Genomic DNA, 11433 nt, shown 5'->3' on the forward strand with positions numbered 1-11433 from the left:
CTCCTGCCTCTGGCAGAGGGAAGGGACTGAGAGGGGAACTGGAGAATACAGCAGCACCCTATCATGCCCCCAGCTGAGTACATACCACTACATGCAGCCACGGCAATTTTAAAACAGTATAGGTGCTAGGGCTTGTGGCATACAAATGTTTGTCCCCAGTGGAGGCATGTTTCGGAACCACTTCAGAGTGCTGCTGCACTTGAAGCGCTTCAGATGTTAAGTATGTCCCTACCTTAAAAGCATCCAATCCAACTCCAGCATTTTCAGCAGTGTTCCATGAACAGCTATAAGACCAGGTACGGCCTGTCCATTTCAAGGCTGGAGCAAGGTTTTTTGAGCAGTGCAATGAAATAATGGGGTGCAAACACAGGCTAAGCCCAGGCTAGGAGTTACAATGTAAAGATGTGTAAAAAGCTGAGCACAGGCTTGTTGCCACATGAATTGGCAGGAGCACTTAAATGTAGAGCTTTTCCTGATTTGTGGAAGGTCATTATATTGAAAGGTGATAACAGCAGCAACTATAGCACTGGCTTAGGCAGTACCTTCACGAATGACAAAAATGGAATTTGACAAGTGGCTGATGCCATTAGCACAACTAAAAGGGCTGCACAATTTAAGCTTGCTCCCTACTACAAGCTCATCTGTAAGAGCCTGAAGTTCAAAGTCCTATATGATTGGGTGGGGGGTGTTAATTCCACATGTAGGGGACAAACTTTAGATTCCTATTTTTTAAATTTGACCAGGTTTGTCCAGATAAATGAAACAGTGAAGCACTATATTTTCTTTGGAAGTGATAAAGGTTTTATGCCGTTACAAGAAATTCTAATGAAAATACAATTCTGATCCAATAAAATGAATTAATATGCATACACTTTAATTGAGTACAGCTGTATACATTTAAAGTAATGAGAGAACAGTTATAAATAAGCATTTTGCAATACCAAGGTCTTAATTTTCAATATTTTAATAGAATATTTTATACAAGAGGGAGTTAACCTGAGGCCCATGAGCTCCTGTCTGACCATTACTCCCAACATTGTTCCAGTACTGGTGGCTGGGGTCTCTCATAGCATCAAGAAGGGAAAAGAGGGACAGTGAAAACTGCCTGCATGGTAGTGGCAGCAGAGTTGGGAGGCAGCAAGAGGAGGGCCTTGCACTGCTCACTGGCAGGAGGCTGCACACAGCAGAGGTCCCAAGGAGCTCATGCAGGCCCCCTGGCACACAACCCAGGTCCATGATCTATGTAGCATGCAGCCCCTTGCTGGTCTGAAGTTGGACAACCCTGGTCTAGCCTGTTCTTTAAAACATCCAATAAATGAAATTCTGTGCACCACTAAATAATTTGTTTCTGTGCTTTAAGTTAAAAAGCTTTTCCCAATATCTAACCTAAATCACCTTTGCTGAAAATTAAACCAACTTCTTGTCTTCTTCCCAGGGAATACAGAAAACAATTGATCACTGGCCTCCTTATAACAACCTTTTTACATGCTGTAATCTCTTTTGTCATGCCCCCCTCTTAGCCTTCTATTTTCTAAACCAAACCTAATTCCTTTAACCTCTCCTAATAGGTCATATCCTCTTCACCTCTTATTCTTGTTCCTCTGCTCTTGATTCTCTCCACAGTTTGTCCAATGATGGCTTTGAGAGGAAATATGAAAACTTTAATGTAAGTAGAACTTAATACAATCTTTCAGGGAGTCCCTGAACATCTTGCCAATTCTTCTTGTATGACATCTCTATGATACAGTCTTTCATCTCCATCCACATAGCTGAAATTCTCAATTTGACCATGTCATTCTTCTCCAAGTACTCACTCTGGCTGTCTCCTTTATCTCATATACAAGCTTTATAGAATAATGCAACTCTACCTCTAATCTCTGTACACTTGCTCAGGTGTAATTTTCTTCCTCTACTCTGCCAGTGATGCCAGCTTTCACCTTACATTTTCCTCCCATTCACAAAGCCACGTTGTTGCTTGGCATCAAATCCATCTCTACGCTCATTTGCAAATAATACCCAAAGAGAAACCCTGAAATTATTAAATACCTGGTACACTTATTGGCTAACTAATATAATCTTATTCTTTGCTCCTATCCTGGCTGCATTCACCTGTTGTCACTTATGTTATAGGTAGGTTATAAACGTGCTGGGAGCAGAAATCGTCTGCCCCCCCCCCAATATGTCTATACAATGCCTAGAACAGCAGTACTCAACCTTCCAGCCCCATAAACCAGACAAGTGGCACAGGGTCAGTCTGCAGCCAGTGCTCCATCACTGCCAAATTTCTGGACCTGTAGGACCACAGGCTGGATGGCCTCTTGGGCAGATCTGGCCTGCAGGCAGGAAGTTGAGCACACCAACCTAGAACAATGGTCTCTTAGCCAATGACAAAAAAAAAGTGTGCGCATGCATGCATGTATATACATATATCTATCTCTCTCTCTCTCTCAATCACACAGCAAATAATTAAAATACCAAACAACAGCTACTGGAGGATTAAGACAAACCAGTTTGGTATACGGTCTAAAAACTGGTTCTACTAGCCATGAGACAAGAAGGATAAATAAACAAGAAAAATGGAAAAAATGTTTGCTTCTACCAGACAAAAAGTCCAGGAGAAAACAAGCAGCCCTGTGGTGTTGTGTTTGTTTGTTTGTTTGTTTGTCTGTCTTGGGGTTTTGTCTACATTGTCATTTTTTTAAGCAAAAAAGTAAGTCTAATAATAAAGCATAACATACTATCAAAAGAGATATCATAGCAGAAGAACTATCAAAGTTCAGGATTTACATCAGATCTGTCAGTTCTGGGTTACAGCAACAGATAATGTTCCAGATCAAGGACAACAAAAAAAACCATGTTCAATTGTCTTGGCTGTGTGTACAATATATGTAATGAATTGAATGCTGAAAAGTTAAATTTGAGATGAAAAAGCAAGCCTTAGAATTCTGAAGATCTTTTTGGAGGAAACATTTATATATAAATAGATCTGAATGACAGAGCTACATCTACTTAAGTCCTTGACTCATTTATGTCAACGTTAATAATTACTTTGCACATAGTCATTTGAGGACCTCAAAGTGCATTACACGGGTAAGTTATTATTACTTTCCCTATTTTACAGGTGAGAAAACTTGTCTAGTGAGGCAAAGCTCAAAGTAACACAGCCTGATAATATTCACCAACAAAAGAACCCTGGTCATCTTATCTCCTCGTCTTTATAACCACTACAAGGTACTACTGACGTACTGTGAAATCATCACAATTCTTTCCAATTAATGGCTGACTCCAACATAATTTTAGTATTTCGAGCCTTGCAGAGAAAGGGCATAATTTACTGAATCAATTGTTAGAAATGGCTGAAGTTAACAAAATAGTAAGACAATAATAAAGGGAAAGGATTATATCCTTGTGTTAAATCAGGGTTAAATTTTTAAAATCAAATGCTTTCATATTGGAAAACTTGCAACCAGAATTCAAAATTGTGGCAATATTTCAGATTTCAAACAGAATTCTTTGATACTTACTCACACAGCACCACATATTTTTCAAGGCATTTAATCAACAGTTTGCTATCTCCATGATGGAAGTGAAGAGCTGGGAGTATGATGTCATCCTTTAAACAGAACACCAAATAAGACCATCCCATGCCTTCTTTATTTTGCTTGACTGACTTTAGATCTGTCAAACTGAACAGGAATGACCACTTGCTTTCTCCATTTGCATGAACTGTAGCATCTTTAAAAACAAAAGATGTACTTTATTTTGGTGTGAAGAGTAAAGAGCTACACCTACCCTCCACAGCACAAATGATTTGTACAAAATTAATGCTAGCATCAAAAATCATAGTATAGTGTGATCCTTCCCAGACTAAATCCTTCAGTTTTTACTATGCCTGTTTCCTAATAGTATCTAAATGATTAGTGTTAACTCAGGTTCCATTTTCCTAAAATTATGCTGATTCCATATGCAATTTGTCCAGCAAGCACAACTTTAATTACTATGTCAAATCCCAGCTACAACTATTGTATCCCACCATCCAGTTAGCTAGGTGGTATCATGCACTTAAAATGCATATACAGCATTTTCTTGCATAAAAATTCCACCCCCCAAGTTGGGGTGCATGTATTAAGTGGGGAAGCTGACTTTCTGACTGGGACAGAAACACCCTGCTTTGACTCCTGTTCCACAGTGCAGCAGCTGCATTATTAATATCCAGGCAGCTGGAGGAGTCAAATGACTTAACTCTACAAGTGGCAACAACCTCTCTTCTTTTTAATGCTCTTGATGTTCCACTAAATGAGCTAACCTTTCTTAAAGCAATTTTGCTGCCTCCTAGCTGCTCCTGGTTTCTCTCCTCCTAATTTCACAGCCTAAGCAGGAAAAGGAGGGCGAATCAGATGAAGATTAGGCTCTGTCTCTGCTCTATGCAGCCATAACTCTGGGAAAATATTTTTTTCTTCATTCTGCCTTCTAAAAAAAACAAGGTGTGTATTATATTTTCGGATGTGTCGCACGCAAGAAAATACAGTACCATGCATTCCAAAAAGTATTTGACATGAGTACCCAAGACCACAGAAGAGGATTCAAAGAAACTCTCTCTCTTTTCCTCCCTGTGCAGGGATCACGTACAAATAAGGTATCTTGTGCTTCCATAAGCAGAAGGCTGCAAGTTATACACTGATGGAACTCATAGTTCCCAGAATTTTGGAAGAATGGGCTATCTTTTTTATCACGCTAAAAGAAAGCCAATCCTACTCAAGATAACCCTCCACAGTCCATCAAAGAATGGCACTTGATTATAACAGCCAATCACAGTATGTACCTTAATGACAAGACTGATCCCTAATGCTGCTGTTCTTCACAACTGGAATCTTTCAAAAATTAATACAAACAATAAGTGATGGAGCAGTAAACCACTGTAAATACAAAACAGTAGGATACCCTGACTCTATTTATATTATCACAGTACCTAAAAGCTCCAGTCAAGATTCCAATCTTATATTAGACCTCAAAAACCTCACTACCTGAAGCCCAATCCTGCATTTAGTTATATGCAAGTGAATCCCTAGCCCCATTTAAAACATCTTTGACAGGGAGCCAAATAAAAGCATCCCTAATTATAGGACTACGGTCTAATACAGGGCAAGACACAAAGAGTATAAAATTGGGGAGTGAGTTTCCAGAGCAAGGAAAAAGGAACCTGGAACATGTAAAAAATCAGAGATATAATGGTGTTCAGATGTGTACAGAGGGAACCATGTAAGAGCAGTGAGAAAACAGATATATTCTATCTACAAAAAAATGGTATCTCCAAGACATTTATTTCTTCAAAATGTTCCAGTATGTATTTTCCCAAAATCTAAGTGTTAGGTAGTAATAAGAGGTTGATTTTCTGGATATTGATCTTTGGCTGTGCAAGCTCTCAATTATTATATAGCAGTATACACTATCTCCCCCTGCTGTTCTAGTAGTAAAAAAGCATTCAAGTAACAAAGCATTATATTTTCTCATTCTCTAACTTTATTGTAGAGATTAGTTCAAATGTTATGTCACTTAAAAATGTTTTTAAAAAAGTCCAATGCATATAAAGCACTGCTAATCTTACTGATAAAGCAATAGGATGGACATTTAAAAACCTGGTTGGACAAAAGTCTCTAGAAACTCAAGAGTAATTTAGAGCAGCAAACTGCTTTTGGGGTACAGAGAAATTTCAACTGGGAAAACGCAAATCGCTGTTGTACCAGAAATCACCTCAGCTTTTTAACTTCTGATAGAAACCTTTGTGTGTCCTCTGACAGTAACTTACTAAAACAAGTGAGTCGTTTTAAATATTCCAGAAATGTTATTTTTTAGATACCTCCATTAGAATGTGGCTTCTTTTTAAAAGAGACTGTGTTGACCATGTCCCATTCTGCTTCATAACTATTCTGATGTTCTGACCCTCGGAGAGATTTTTCTTTAGGAGTCTGAGTCCATTCCACAACAGAACTGGAATCCTAAAAAACAAAAATTTAAAGAAGCCACCAAGAGAGAAAATAGTAATGATTATTCATAGCTCATTTCCATCCTAAAACAAACAAAAATCCTACTTTCAATAAATTAAAATTAAGGCTGAAACCATACAACAGTGTGTGTGTCAAAATCCTCAAACAATAAATTTAACAAGCATTAGGGGGGAAAAAACAAGAAACTTTGTGTTAAGATAAAAAGAAGCCCTAATACTGAAATGAGGGGAAGATAATTAGTCACCCAAGTAATCTTGAATTTGTCCAACTAGAGATGCATTAAGAACAAACAGTAATTTTAAAAGAATCCTTTCTATTCCATAGAAATTATCTTTCAAAGATGACAAATGTAACATCTTACACTAAACTGTAATATCACTTGGGCCATTTCTACAGTATGGCCAAGTCAATAAAAAGGATACATTTCAACAGGGCCAAATGCCAAATTAAACAAATAAAAATATATTTCTAAATTTTCAGAGATTCCATGTCATCAATTATACAAGGACTAGACAAGAGATGACAGTTACAAAGTTTTTTCTGACAACAGACTTTTTATAGAAAGTCTAGTAAAAAAGCTTTGGTATATTTTAGATTCTATCCACGCACAGAAAATGGCAGCAATTCACTTTTGAACTAAAGCACCTCTAAGGTGTTTTAGTTCAAAAGTATGCCGTCGCCATTTTCTCAGTGCTGACGAGCATTTCGCTGCTTATACAACTGTACGTGTCGCAGCGCTGGGCGCTTTCCAAAGTGCCAGCGCTGTGATGCATGCATGTGTAAAAATGCTCAGAGTCTTCTTCAAATGGAAGGGCAGTTATATCCTATAAACTTATAAAGTAAACATTACTAGTTATAATACCTAGTTCTTATAATACCTAGCACTTTTTTCCATAGAATACAATGCACTTTACTACAGAGATAAGAGTTATTATCCCCATTTTACAGTTAGGTTTAGCTTCTTACTTATCATCACAAGTAAAGGCTCTGCAGACTAAATTAAGCCCTCAGTAATGCCATGTGACTAACAATTACAATGTGCTAAATGCACATGGTTATTTCCAGTGCTACTAATTTGCCAGAAAACAAAAAGTTAAGGTTTTTTAAATAATGAGCATGTTTAACATGGAAATTAGTAACACAAAGCAAGTGCAGAATCCCAGAAACACATATAAGTATATTGCAAGTTATCTATAGTTTTCGGCCTTTAAAATCCCTTGAAAAAAAGTTTATGCTGACAATAGTCACTATTTCATTCTCTGGGATTTTTCAAAAAAGGAAAGAAAATACAATAATTTCTGCATGTGCGTGTGTGTATGTGTGCACCGGTGTTTTATATTTATAATATAAATAAATAATATACAAATATAAAATTAGATGCATCTATATATAACTATAAAGAAATAAAATGGGTGGGATTCTGTACATAATCTGTTACTACTTTCCATGTTAAACACGCTCAGTATTTAAAAACATTTTAACGTAATGGGTTTTTAACGCACATACACACATATAGTAGATACGAACAGGGCTCCAAACTTTACAGCTGTCACAGAGCCACTAAGCCCTCCCTTCAATTCACAGATCTTAAGGTCAGAAAGGACCATTGGATCATCTTGCTTGATAATCTCACAGGCCTTTAAATTTCACCCAGCTAACCCTGCATTAAGCCTATTATCTTGTGTTTATCTTCCAGTAAGACACCAGGTTACATCTATACGATACAATGCAGCTAATCTGTTTTCAAAACCTGACCTAATTTGTTCAGTCTCCCTCCTCCCCACTAACGTCTGACTTAAAAAGGTAAAGAGATGGAGAAAATTGGTTAATATCCTTGAGGCTGAATATTAATATATCACCTCCAATTTGAATTTGTCTAGCTTCAGCTTCTAGCAATGGATTCTTGTCCTGCCTTGCTTTGCTGAATTAAGCAGACTTAGAGCACAGAGCAGCACTCTGTGAAGGTGTTCCATACATCACCATCAAGTCACCCTTCAGTCTTTATTTTGATAGACTAAACAAACTGAGTTCTTTCCATTTCTCACTAGAATACATTTTCTCCAACTTCAAATACATTTTTGTGGTTCTTTTCCAAAGGCTACATTAGCCTTTTTTGTTTACTTGCTCGTCCACTACAACCTTTACATTCTTTTGAGTCACTGCTTTCTAGGATATAGATCCCTGAAATTACAAACACAGCTTACATTCTGTGCTTTATTTACCAGCCTTCATGCCATACAAATTCTATATTTACTTGTTCAAGAAAATGAATGAGTGTTGAACAGTATCAGCTCTGGCACAAAAACTACTTGAAACACCACATTTAATTATAATTCCCCACTATTTTTGCAACAAGTCAGTTATGTTATTAAGAACAGTTTATTTAACAAATGCTGGAGTGAAATTATGTGGTGCTAATGTTTAAAAAACAGGAAGTCCTGTAATACTAAATCAAGATGTCTATTACCCAACAGCGTCCTTTAATTAATCAAATTTATAATTGTGAAGGATAACATCAGAGGTTTGTTTTGAGTTTTTTTAAACAAGGGCTGTGTGTCATAAAATGAAGTTGATTAATATTAATTCTCTCTCTGCCTTCTAATATTATCAGTTGAATCTTGTATCAAATTTCCAATATTTTGCCAAGCTCAAAAGCCTATGCTTGCTCAGGTCATCATCCCTGGCTCTTCTATCTGCCATGTCACACATTACACTTAGGATGTGTTAACTGCACTTAGAACTTAAACATCTGCATATTCAAGCAGTAAAACACATGTTAACTGCCAAGCGCACCATAGCAAAAGTTACTCCTCCTGTGAAAAATCATATCTCCAGATTGAATTAAGTAATACGTTTTCAGCTGTCATTGGACTGCTCCATGGAGATAATATGGTTCAAGATTCCAGTGATTATCAGTCCCAGATCCAGCAGTGTACTAGAGCTGGATCAAGACTCCCGTCTGGTGTCGGGGCTGGAACCAACAATAGGCTGACTCTGCCAGCCATCTCAGACTCTGCCAATGGCAAAGACACATCACCCTCTCCCAGGTTTGGCTTGCCACACCTCTCTCCACCCACCACCAAAAGCAGAAACCTGGCTCACCCCAGTGAGCCAGAACAGGCACACTCAGGCTGAGCAGCGCTGAGCATGTAGCAGGGGGGCATGGGCTCTGGGCACAGGGACTGCACATCCTCACAGGCAGCTGTATGAGCCACAGCACCCAGTGCCAGAGTCAGCATTCATTGGGACAGGCTGCATAGCTGGCTACAGCCCTGTCCAGAGAAGGCTGAGATCGTACGATTACTCAAAATACATTCTAACTTTTAATTATGCCATGGTAATACTTACCACGATCTAAATGATGGTTCTCAACTAGTGTGCTGCAGCACCCAGTGGTGTGATGGGGGCAGTGGCCAGGTAAAATTGCCCCATGCATTCCCCCTACAGTAGGTCTCTCCAATCAGCCTAAAGCAGGCAGCAAAGCTGCCCTGCACCTTGCAGTTCTTTCTGGTCCATCTGTCTGTAATGATCCTCCTGGAAACACAAACAGGTGGAAATGTCCCTCCCATTTCTGATTCTAAGAGAAGTGTTGGGGGTGCCAGACCAGAAAGAACTGCAAAACGAAGGCAGCTCCTGCCTGCTTTAGGCTGATCAAACCCTAATACAGAAGGAGCACACCCGCATGGCGCACACCTTCCCAGGCTGCCTTTGTAGCACAGGGCAGTTTCATAGCAGCTGCACAGCCCTCCCTGGCAGAAGAACACAGCTAATAAGCACTCAGATAAGCTGAACCAGCACCAACAGTGGTTCTCAGCCAGGGGTTCCACCACATTCAGAAGAAGAGATGTTGGGGTGCCCTGACCTTAAAAAGGTTGAGAACACTAATTTAAATAAATCACACGCTAAGTGACCCATGCAACAAGGGCCAAAGCAGAATAAAGTTAGCAGTCTCCTGGAATTTCCCCAGTATTTCAAGATTTATTAAAAAATTAACATTGAGAGAGAGACTTCTCCACTGCCAGCTTTCCGGATTATTAGGTGCAAGTTATTTGTGACTGCCAATTTTAAAAAGTGTTTCTTTCTAATACATGCTGATTAACATCTTCCTTGATTACTAACAGAGTTGGAAGTACTGCATTTTTCTCAAGTGATATAGCGATATCATCCCACCCATCCCATCATCGTCAGATGCAAAACATGTATTTTCTGTTTTGTTATTTACAATTTTACTACCTCAATCTAGTAGCAGACCTATGCAATTGTTAGATTTTCTTTTGCTCATGACATACCTAAATAAATAAATGAAACCTCCTCTTTGTTGTTCTTAGGTCTGCTACGTGCACCAATGTGAGGTCAAGGAATAATACTGAGATAAGAACTCAGAACAAATGTACAATTGATGAAAAGGCTTCATACCAATACAGTGAAAGGGACCCATTTTTTCTTTCTCTTCTCTCCAGTTCTCTAGCTTCAAGTATAAAGGTATCTATAGTATTCTATCCAAACCTACGTTTGGCTGCTGCTTATAACTTTCATAATTAAGTCTCACCAGTTTCGTTGCTGCTCCTGAACTTAAGTAACAACAGTGAAACAATTTATTAGTTTGTTAAATTTAATCAGCTGTTGCCTTAAGAAAATTAAGATACAGCAGAACTCTGAATGGATTATCAACAGATTCAAAAGATAGTACTGCAAGAATATAGCTAAAAATGTATTTAAAAAGTTAAAAATTATTTGATGATTGTAATCGCATGGCTTCATATTTTCATATCCTTTGATTTCATCTTACCAGTCAACACAGTTTCCTGGCTTTCTAGGCTTGTTGGTGAAGTATTTAGGCATCTATAACACTAATGTTATTTTAAACATTTAAATATTTTATCATGTTTAATAGCAACAGACTGAAAGGCTGTGGATCAAAATTCTGGTTATGATAATGAGAAGGGTAGCACTATTACAGTTAAGACTAAGACAAGCCTGCTGTTTATTTGCTGATTCTCCCAAACTATTCCAAAACCTACATACGTACTGATTGCACAGATCCCTGGCCAGTACACACAGAGGAATTTCTACAACTTCATGAAAAGGAGTAGAAAATGATTTAGTCCAAGTTTTAAAGGGTTAATATTAGATCACAATAGCTACACTCAATCTAACACCTCCTAAAGTTAAATCAAAGCAAGGCAAGGTGTGCTTTAGAATTTGTTAACCTAATCAAGTTAAAGCTAGAGGTTTTAACACAACGAACTCAGCACACTTTAAAATATAAACTGCCTTGCCTACCATAATTTAAAATGTTTTGTAAAATGGGTTTATTTTAACCCTGTATCTAAAAACCAGTGGTCACCAACCAGTCCATCGTGATCACTGGGTGGATCCTAGAGCCTCTTCAAGTCAATTGGGGGGGGGGGGGGGGGGGGGGAGGGAG

The 11433-nt window shown here is 38.3% G+C and overlaps 1 protein-coding gene across 1 annotated transcript in view; it reads right to left on the reverse strand.

Moving 5' to 3' along the window:
* TBC1D15 (TBC1 domain family member 15) overlaps window positions 1-11433 on the reverse strand; it is a 71028-nt gene that overhangs the window by 44609 nt on the left and 14986 nt on the right. The window contains 2 exon segments of the mRNA XM_006026249.3: window positions 3525-3735; window positions 5858-5996. Coding sequence (XP_006026311.1) covers window positions 3525-3735; window positions 5858-5996 — 350 coding nt within the window.

Source organism: Alligator sinensis, unplaced genomic scaffold (genome assembly GCF_000455745.1).
Source record: "Alligator sinensis unplaced genomic scaffold, ASM45574v1 scaffold1021_1, whole genome shotgun sequence".
NCBI lineage: Eukaryota > Metazoa > Chordata > Crocodylia > Alligatoridae > Alligator > Alligator sinensis.